At 44.6% G+C, this 11155-nt stretch overlaps 1 protein-coding gene across 1 annotated transcript in view; it reads left to right on the top strand.

The window, feature by feature from the left end:
* Positions 1–11155, top strand: part of LOC116696194 (myomegalin-like) — a 107462-nt gene that overhangs the window by 34957 nt on the left and 61350 nt on the right. Inside the window, 4 exon segments of the mRNA XM_032527005.1 lie at positions 4841–4953; positions 6729–6895; positions 7802–8057; positions 8860–9037. Coding sequence (XP_032382896.1) covers positions 4841–4953; positions 6729–6895; positions 7802–8057; positions 8860–9037 — 714 coding nt within the window.

The raw sequence follows: 11155 nt of genomic DNA on the forward strand, positions 1-11155 counted from the left end.
GTCTTTCCATAAAGAGCAGGTCTAGACCAGACTGGGATGTTATTTATCTCCCAGGTCTTTCCATAAGGCAGGTCTAGACAGGACTCTGATGTGATTTACTCCCAGGTCTTTCATAAAGAGCAGGTCTAGACCGGACTCTGGGAGTGCGTTATTTATCTCCCAGGTCTTTCCATAAAGAGCAGGTCTAGACCAGGACTTGGGATGTTATTTATCTCCCAGGTCTTTCATAAAGAGAGGTCTAGACCAGGACCTGGGATGTGATTATCTTCGGTCTTCCATAAAGAGCAGGTCTAGACAGGACTCTGGGATGTTATTTATCTCCCAGGTCTTTCCGTAAAAGAGCAGGTCTAGACCGGAATCTGGGAGGTTATTTATCCCAGGTCTTTCCATAAAGAGCAGGTCTAGACCGGACTCTGGGACGTTATTTATCTCCCAGGTCTTTCCATAAAGAGCAGGTCTAGACGACGGACTGGGATGTTATTTATCTCCCAGGTCTTTCATAAAGAGCAGGTCTAGAAGGACTCTGAGGTTATTTATCTCCAGGTCTTTCCAAAAGAGCAGGTCTAGACCAGGACTTGGGATGTTATTTATCTCCCAGGTCTTTCATAAAGAGCAGTCTAGACCAGACTCTGGGATGTTATTATCTCCCAGGTCTTTGCATAAAGAGCAGGTCTAGGACGACTTGGGATGTATTTATCTCCTAGGTCTTTCAATAAAGAGCAGGTCTAGACCAGGACTTGGGAGTTATTTACTCCCAGGTTTTCATAAAGAGCAGGTCTAGACAGGACTCTGGGATGTTATTTATCTCCAGGTCTTTCCATAAAGAGCCAGGTCTAGACCAGGACTCGGGATGTTATTTATCTCTAAACTCTCACTTGTCAAGGTTTTTTATTATTATCTTGAGACCCCTAAAAAGGGTCTAAAGTCACCCATGGGAGGAGGTTTGGGACATCATATATATATATATAATATATATATACTATAATATATATATATATATATATATATATATATATATATATATTATATATATATATAAATAGATATACTGTACAATACACCTGTCCCTGTCCCTCCGTCCATGAGAAAGACCGAATCAAGAGTTGGCGGGGTTACAGTTATTTCAAAAGTTTCTAAATTTTAAGCCCAAACTCCAAATGTTATATAATCTCAAAATGAAATCCTAGAAAATAAATAACTAAAATACAAAGCATCTTGTTTTTACGTCTAATTATTCCATATGAATCAACTTTTCATTTGCCTACTGGCCCAAGATGTTTTATGTCTTCCTGCCTCTATAGTGAAGTCCTTGCAGTACTTTTGTCTCCACATGAACACACACAGTCCCCAAAAAACACACTTACTCAAGCACACAATCCAAATTACACAACTATGATTATAAATAGGCTTTGATATACTTCACACTCACACAATTTAAATGCCATAGTGCTTCATAAACATTAAGGTTTTGGTCTAAATGTGCTGTATTTCACTCATTTAAGCCGGATATGCGTTGCCATGGGCATCCTTTTTGGTGACATGGATTTCTGAGGACTATGGGTACTGGTCCTCAGGTCTCGCAGGGTAAACCAGACCACTAGCTAGACTATCTGTCCAATCTGAGGACTATGGTACCTGGTCCTCGCTTGCAGGGTAAATCCGACAGCTAGCTAGACTATCTGTCAATCTGGGACTATGGTTACCTGGTCCTCAGGTCTCTGCAGGGTAAATCCAGACAGCTGCTAGACTATCTGTCCAATCTGAGGACTATGGGTACCTGGTCTCAGGTCTGCAGGGTAAATCAGACAGCTAGCTAGACTATCTGTCCAATCTGAGGACTATGGTTACCTGGCCTCAGATCTCTGCAGGGTAAATCCAGACAGCTAGCTAGACTATCTGTCCAATCTGAGGACTATGGGTACTGGTCTCAGGTCCTGCAGGGTAAACCAGACAGCTAGCTAGACTATCTGTCCACTGAGGACATGGTTACTGGTCCTCAGGTCTGCAGGGTAAATCCAGACAGCTAGCTAGACTATCTGTCCAATCTGAGGACTATGGTTACTGGTCTCAGGTCTCTCAGGGTAATCCAGACAGCTAGCTAGACTATCTGTCCAAATCTGAGGACTAGGGTTACCTGGTCCTCAGGTCTCTGCAGGGGAAATCCAGGACAGCTAGCAGACTATCTGTCCAATTGAGGACTATGGTTACCGGTCCTCAGGCTCTGCAGGGTAAATCCAGACAGCTAGCTAGATATCTGTCAATCTGAGGACTATGGTTACCTGGTCCCAGGTCTCTGCAGGGTAATCCAGACAGCTAGCTAGACTATCTGTCCAATCTGAGGACTATGGTTACTGGTCCTCAGTCTCTGCAGGGTAAATCCAGACAGCTAGCTAGACTATCTGTCAATCGAGGACTATGGGTACTGGTCCTCAGAGCTCTCGCAGGGAAATCCAGAAGTAGCTAGCTAGGGTATCTGTCCAATCTGGGACTATGGGTACTGGTCCTCAGGTCTCTGCAGGGTAAATCCAGACAGCTAGCTAGACTATCGCCAATCGAGGAATCTGGTACCTGGTCCTCAGGTCTCTGCAGGGTAAATCAGACAGCTAGCTAGACTATCTGTGTCCATCTGAGGACTATGGTTACTGGTCCTCAGTCTGCAGGGTAAATCCAGACAGCTAGCTAGACTATCTGTCCAATCTGAGGACTATGGTTCCTGGTCTCAGGTCTCTGCAGGGTAAATCCAGACAGCTAGCTAGACTATCTGTCCAATCTGAGGACTTGGTTACCTGGTCCTCAGGTCTCTGCAGGGTAAATCCAGACAGCTAGCAGACTACTGTCCAATCTGAGGGACTATGGTTACCTGGTCTAGGTCTCTGCAGGGTAATCCAAGACTAGCTAGTAGACATATCTGTCCAATCTGAGGACTATGGTACCTGGTCCTCATCGTACTGCAGGGTAAATCCAAGACTAGCTAGCTAGGACTATCTGTCCAATCTGAGGACTATGTACTCGGTCTCAGATTCTGCAGGGTAAATCCAGACTAGCTAGCTAGACTATCTGTCCAATCTGAGGACTATGGTTACCTGGTCCTCAGATCTCTGCAGGGTAAATCCAGACTAGCTAGCTAGACCATCTGTCCATTCAGAGTTATAACAACTTTTGAACATGCACATGTTCCACCAAAACCAGTTCCTCCCGAGCCCATTTTGCAGAGGCAGTCTGGTTTTTCTCTGATGCTTAGCCCCGCCCAAGAGGGTTGTGATTTGTTTACAGAAATGCCAATAAACCAGAGCAGGTTTTCCTCCCATCCCCGAATGCTGGAAGGTCTGCCAAATCAAGACTAGTCCTGTTTATCAGTTTGCAAAGTGTGTTTGTCTATTCTCCCCCCATTATATATAACAGTAAAAATTGACCCTATATGATGATGAAAATGTATAGAATCACCCACACTGTTATAGTAATAGAATTCCAGAAGAGGATAAACCTAAATCCCCTTGTTTTATTTAAATATAACTTTATTTTCTTTGGCTCAAACAGTCACATATACACACACACACACACACACACACACAAAGATAAATACTCTTGAAGATGAGCTTTTAAAAACCCACTGCTTTGGCTGTAGTTTCCAAGAGAAAACTTTTTTTTTAAATCCCTCAAACTCACAGAAACATGACTTTAGTGGTTTCTACGGCCCTGAAATTAAATTTTAACATGAGACCCTAAAATATAGAGGGCTGGAATTAAAGATGACGCTAATGACGCTAATCAGAGGCTTACTGTCTTAGCCTTTGATTTGTTTCATCGCCACTGCGTCCAAGAAAAGTCAAGGCCGTGATGTAGCTCGGTAGCCTAGCATGTCAAATTTCCCAGGCTCAGGTTACCCATAATCCTCTTCTGTTTGAACGTCTTACAGCTCTAAATCCACCCGTCCTATTGGTCCATTGTGTTCATAAAGTCTTTTTCAGTGGCTTTTCAGTATAAAAGTCAATCAAATGTATTATATACGCAGTATATCCACCTTAAAAAGGCAGATACCAACATACTTTCTACTATATTTTCACATTCTTTGACTTGTAATCTGTGTTTTCCTTCGCATAAGCTGAATAAACGTATTTACACCGTGAATTGGTGCATTAAAGTGTATCAGAAAGCAGGAAATCAAGTCTTTGACGCTCCAAATTTCCTTGGGAACAGACCCAGATGCCAGACTTTCACAGTACATACATATATAAAATACATTAGACTACACCATTGGGTTAAACGTACAAACAGTTAAACTCATTAGGGCTGCGATTAATGATTTTTTTCCCTTGTGGATTAATCTGTAGATTGTTCTCAATGACTAGATTAGTTGTCTGGTCTTTAAAAATGTCAGAAAATGCTGAAAAATGTGGAGCAGTGTTTCTCAAAAAGCCCAAGATGACGTCCTCAAACGCCTCGTTTTGTCCATAACTCAAAGATAGTCAGTTTACTGTCACAGAGGAGAGAAGAAACTAGAAAATATTGACATTTAAGAAGCTGCAATCATGCAAGTTTTTCATTGAAATGACTCAAATCAATTATCAAAATAGTTGGTGATTTATTTATAATTAGTTGACAACTAATCGATTTTAATCCATGTTGCATTACAAAATACATTGTGATGAAAGTGAAGGATGTCAAAAAGCCAGCTGAAGTGGACCGGGGTAACTTCTAAACCCTCGTACGACGGTTTCTCTGGTTGATGAATTGCACAAAAGTCACAAAGTTGCACAGAAAAGTGAGGGTGAGACAAATGTAAAAGAAGTCCTAATCACGGTAGAAACCTTCTTTTTTCTCCTCTTTCTTCTTCTTGCAGAACTGAGCTCCGAGGACGAAGACGAGGCCGATGATGATTTGAACAGCGAGTGCACCGAGAGCGTCGATGAAGACGAGTCCAGACTGAGGGTCCGGTCTCTGGCCAACACCGAGGTATGAGTACCTTCTGGATCTGGACGTCTGAATGAAGCTCTGAATGCAAATACTGATGATTGGTCCTGTGTTGTGGTCTAGACCGCCTAAACAGAGACCAAGTCATCACCAAGACCAGAGAGTATTGAGACCAAAGCAAGACCAAGACTTTAAGGGGTTGAGACCGAGACAAGACCAAGACTTTGAGGGGTTGAGACCAAGACAAGACCAGGACAAGACCAAGACTTTTAGGGGTGGAGACCAAAACAAGATTGAGACTTTGAGGGGTTGAAACTGAGTCAAGACCAAGACCAAGGCAGGAAGGGGACAGTTCAAGACCAAGACTTTGAGGGGTTAAGACTTTTTCAAGACCAAGACTTTGAGAAGTTGAGACCAAGATCATAGCAGGAAGGGGCCAAGTCAAGACCAAGACTTTGAGGGGTTGAGACCAAGATGAGACCAAAACTTTGAGGGGTTGAGACCAAGACAAGACCAAGACTTTCAGGGGTGGAGACCAAAACAAGATCGAGACTTTGAGGGGTTGAAACCGAGTCAAGAGTAAGACCAAGGCAGGGAGGGGCCTATTCAAGTCCAAGACTTTGAGGGGTTAAGACTTTGTCAAGACCAAGACTTTAAGGAATTGAGATCAAGTCAAGACCAAGATCAAAGCAGGAAGGGGCCGAGTCAAGACCAAGACTTTGACGGGTTGAGACTGAGTCAAGACCAAGACTTTGAGGGTTTGAGACAAAGTCAAGATCAAGACTTTGAGGGGTTGAGACTGAGTCAAGATCAAGACTTTGAGGGGTTGAGACCGAGTCAAGAGCAAGACTTTGAGGGTTTGAGACAAAGTCAAGATCAAGACTTTGAGGGGTTGAGACCGAGTCAAGACCAAGACTTTGAAGGTTTGAGACAAAGTCAAGATCAAGACTTTGAGGGGTTGAGACTGAGTCAAGGTCAAGACTTTGAGGGGTTGAGACCGAGTCAAGAGCAAGACTTTGAGGGTTTGAGACAAAGTCAAGATCAAGACTTTTAGGGGTTGAGACTGAGTCAAGATCAAGACTTTGAGGGGTTGAGACAGAGTCAAGATCAAGACTTTGAGGGGTTGAGACCGAGTTAAGACCAAGACTTTTAGGGGTTGAGACAGAGTCAAGATCAAGACTTTGAGGGGTTGAGACCGAGTCAAGATCAAGACTTTGAGGGGTTGAGACCGAGTTAAGACCAAGACTTTGAGGGGTTGAGACCGAGTCAAGCCAAGACTTTGAGGGTTGAGACAAAGTCAAGATCAAGACTTTGAGGGGTTGAGACTGAGTCAAGGTCAAGACTTTGAGGGGTTGAGACCGAGTCAAGATCAAGACTTTGAGGGTTTGAGACAAAGTCAAGATCAAGACTTTGAGGGGTTGAGACCGAGTTAAGACCAAGACTTTGAGGGGTTGAGACCGAGTCAAGATCAAGACTTTGAGGGGTTGAGACCGAGTCAAGATCAAGACATTGAGGGGTTGAGACCGAGTTAAGACCAAGACTTTGAGGGGTTGAGACCGAGTCAAGAGCAAGACTTTGAGGGGTTGAGACAGAGTCAAGACCAAGACTTCGAGGGGTTGAGACCGAGTCAAGACCAAGACTTTGAGGGGTTGAGACTGACTGTGTTGGGTTTTTATGACTCACTTCTGTCGACTTCTGTACAAATTTGCACACTGTAAAATCGTTAGTGACACCTCAGGGGCCTCGTAACTAGTAATTCAGAAACAAATCTGCCTGTCTGTCTGTCTGTCTGTCTGTCTGTCTGTCTGTCCTAACAGGGTCGTGGAGGTCCAGGGAAGGCTTGGTCCCAGGATCAGGTGTTTGAGAGGCAGGGACTGATGGAGGTCAAGCAGCTGGTGGAGCAGAAGAGGGCGGTGGAGAGAGAGCTGGGGGAGCTGAAGGCTCAGCTGGAGAAGGCCGGCTTCTCCTCCCTCTCACAGATGAGGTAAGGAACCGCATCGCGTTACCAGACCATGTCAGCAAGTACTGATAGACAGACTAATAGCATTTAATTTAAATCTTTCCATGGGATATGTTAAAAATGAGAATACTTTTTATATGATGCTACACTAATCCATTCAACTTTATCCCTCTGAGGACCAAAGACGTCCAACCGATGTTTGACAAAGCTCCTACTCAAAAAAGTGATATTACAAAATATCATTTCAGACATTTATCTACTATTTTAATCCTATATACCCTAAAGACCAAGGGGAACTCATTTCAAGGACTGAAACCACATAATACAACCAAGACATTCGAGAATTTAAAAAAGCGAACATCAACATTTCAGCTTTTGCTCCAAATGATCTCTTTATTAGCCGAGGAAAAACCCTGGTGAACTTTCGGCCAATTTGAGTTTTTCTCTGCAAGCCCGAAATTTTTGTGTTTTTTTTCCCCTAATTTTAAAAGCTTTTTTTTGACATGTTAGTCACTTTTTTTGACTTTTTTATTGTTGTTGTTTTTATTTTTACATTTGTCACTTTTTTGACATTTTTGTCACTTTTATTGAAAGTTTGTTTACCAATTGTTTTTTCTCCACATGCTATAAAATTGACAAAAAACACAGACATTCAATGACAGTAGTGAACTGATTATCAATGTAACTTGTGAGGAGCGTTGTCATCCACCATCCACATTACATTTTCGGACAATTTGTTTGAAATAAACCCAAATTTCTGATACAGAAACTTTTTGGAAAGGGGTCAAATTAGACCAGAAGACAATAGGAGGGTTAAAGAGATAAATGCCCTCAGACCTCAGAGGGTTAAAGGTGCAATAAGCAGTTATTTGGCCACTAGAGGGCAGCATGTTATTTCTACCTGTACATCTCTCTCTGTCTGTTTTAAAGGAAAGCTCTGTACAGCCTGCAAGCCGAGATCGGAGACTTAAAGCATCGGCTGGCTGGAGGGCTGCAGCCCGACGCCAAACACAGCGCCGGACAGCAGTTGTCGGACGACGAAGACGAGGAGGAAGAGTTGGATGTGACCATAGAAGGGGTGGAGGAGGATGAAGAGGAAATCTCCGAGATGTGGGACGCCTGGGATGGCGAGCTGGGCGAGGAGCAGAGAGCTGACAGACCGGAGACACTCCCCGAGTCCTCTCAGGTACAGCTACAGCAGGGAGTCCTTTGTCCTTTGTCCCTCATGCCATCAGACTGTACTACTCCTCACTCGGGGGGGGGGGACATAGGGTAAAGAGGACAGTACATAGAACACCACACACACCTGGACTCCACACCTGGACTCACACACCTGGACTCACACACCTGGACTCACACACCTGGACTCACACACCTGGACTCACACACCTGGACTCACACACCTAGACTCACACACCTGGACTCACACACCTAGACTCACACACCTGGACTCACATACCTGGACACTTGAACACTTGACTTGACACCTGACACTTGACTGATAATTAATGGTTAAATGTCTTTTTATAGCCAAAGGTTTGATTATTATCATTATTAAGGGTTAATAAAAGGATTAATAAAGAGACGTTTAGGTCTAAGCAGGGAAGCCGCTCCGCAGAAAAGACTTATATGTAACTACCAAGTACATTTACTCCAGTACTGTACTTAAGTACAGATGTTGAGGTAGTTTACCTGAGTCTTTTCTTTTCATGCCACTTTCTACTTCCACTTTGATACCTTTCAGAGAGAAGTATTGTACTTCTTACTCCACTACATTAATCTGACATCTTTAGTAACTAGTTACTTTACAAATTAAGACACATGTAGATCATTAAATCTACAGAGAGTAGGATAGTATTTTTACATTGCGTTATTAGGACTTTTACTTAAGTATAGGATCTAAATACTACTTCCACCGCCAGTTACACATATACAATCAATCCATCTTGAAAGTGTTTTCTTCTTCTCGTCCCCTGCTTGTTGTCCAGGATGTCGTGGACAGCGAGCGTCCTGCCGGTCCGCAGCAGGACGCCGTGTCCTCGCTGGACAGTGTGAAGACGGTCCGTCTGCAGCAGGAGAGCAGAGAGCTGCAGGAGAGGCTGATGGTGTCTGAAGCCACGGTGCAGGCTCAGGCCGAGCAGCTCAAGGACTACAGGGAGCTGCTCAGTGAGTGCACACACCCACCACCCATCACTCATGACTCAAAGCTGTAGTGTGTAACTTGTTGACATTAATGAACGTCTGTTACATACAAGCCATTTCCAGATGAGTTACCACAAAGCCAATTAAGACTGTCAGCTCCTCACAACTCTCTCTGTATTTATCAGTATGACGATGTTCAGAAGATTGTGTCGCCCGGCGACATTCGCGCACAGAAGCTCAAGGGAAGATAATTTCCTCTTCTGAGGGGTCCATCATGTTTTTTAGTCCTTTGTGTCCTCCTTGGCTACTAGCAACTGTGTGTGTGAGTGTGTGTGTGTGTGTGTGTGTGTGTGTGCACAATCACCAAAGGCTTGTGTCATATGGATGCGCCGACAGTGTTGTTGTCATTACTTAGAATTCCTCATGGTGGAGACAAAAACTACGCACTGTAGCTTTAAGTTTTATCTGTTGTGTTAATAACGTGTAATTGCAACTTAAAGGGTCAATTTGTTTTGCGTTTTGCATTAGTGACCAATGTGAACAAAGATCTTTAAAATTGGTCCAGTATTGAGCTAGAAATCTAACTGGCAGCCACGAACCATGCTGCAGTGTAACCTAATGGGACATTTTTTTGTTGTTTTGCAAGAAATTGTAAAAAAATACAAACTTAAGATATGAAAACAAAAATCAAAATCAGTGTTGCCAACGGGGACGTCGTAGAGCGTCCTCTGGTGGACAGACTATGCAACGGCATCACTAACAGGGACGTTGTAGGTGACCATGTACATGCTATAGAAACTACTCAGCTCCGCTATGTGCTGCCTGTTGACTCCGTCTCAGCATTGAGGTAGACGTATGTGGTCGATCTTATTGATAGTGCTGTCGTGCCTGATGTCCCCACTGCTGTCAGTATGTGTCGATGTCTTCACGTTAGATCATCTCTGCATGCGACTGACATGTACGTGTGTGCTCGCCTGCTGCTCCGTTTCTGTGTTGTCCCGTAGGAACTCACTGTAAGCCGATACGCCACACATGTCCGCTACGCTACCTAGATGTGTGAGTGTACTCCACGTCAATCGTACCTTCGCACTCTGTCCCAAGCTCCCGCTGGTTCATCGCCAGAGGAGTCTTTCGCTCCTGACTTCTTGAATATGTCATTGCCTCCACTATCATGTCCCAGATTGAGAGCTTTTCGTCAGTACGCGCACATGGGCACATGAGACTACTCGCGCACATGTACGCCGCACGCTCATCCCAGGACCAGCACGTAGAGATATAGATGATAGCACTATGCTCCTCCCCAGCGAGAGCTGCCATATCTATGCCGACAGGAGAAGACTCTGCCACATGCTCCCTGCATCCTCGCCCAGGGTTGATAACGCCAGGCTGCGAGGACGCACGTCAAAGAGATCCGTCACACATGTTTTCCTCCACCTCTATGTCATGGCCAGCCCAAACAGGAACGATACTTCACAATGTCACCCTTTGCACTTTTATGCTTCATACAGCAGGCACCACTTATAGCTCATGCCACTGCTCCCATCACGTATCAGTCAGGACTGGAGGTCGTACGACGGCTAGATACCTGCTGACGTGACGATGCTGCACTCCACACGCTGCAGAGAGGACCATCGCCACAACAGTGAAGACTTAAAAGAAAGAATAGAGCTCCATCCAATCATGGTCCGGACCCCGCCTACTGCATACACGACCTATACTCAGCATAACGATAAGGGGTGACGTTGCACATACACAATATCTCCTGCTGGCTGGACAGACTATACCAACTCCAATTCACTAACCCCGCCGGACGAGTCTCTGAGGATACGGCACGTCAGAACCTTCTTCACAGTGGACAGTATCTCTGCCACGCTCAGATCGATCTGAACACGAGGAACGTATGGTAGTAGCTGTCGCATCACAGTGCGCCTGCACGATCTCGAGCATAGTAGCAGTGCAGCCAGCCCAGTACAGGTCGTTCAACAGAGCGTTGATCGCGTGCCTTGAACGTATAGCGTCCCCTTGGTGGACAGACATGCAACGCCATCACTAACAGGGACGTTGTAGAGCGTCCTCTGTGGACAGACTATACAACCATCACTACAGGACGTTGTAGAGCGTCCTCTGGTGGACAACTAATGT

The sequence above is a fragment of the Etheostoma spectabile genome, chromosome 9 (genome assembly GCF_008692095.1).
Source record: "Etheostoma spectabile isolate EspeVRDwgs_2016 chromosome 9, UIUC_Espe_1.0, whole genome shotgun sequence".
Classification (NCBI taxonomy): Eukaryota; Metazoa; Chordata; class Actinopteri; order Perciformes; family Percidae; genus Etheostoma; species Etheostoma spectabile.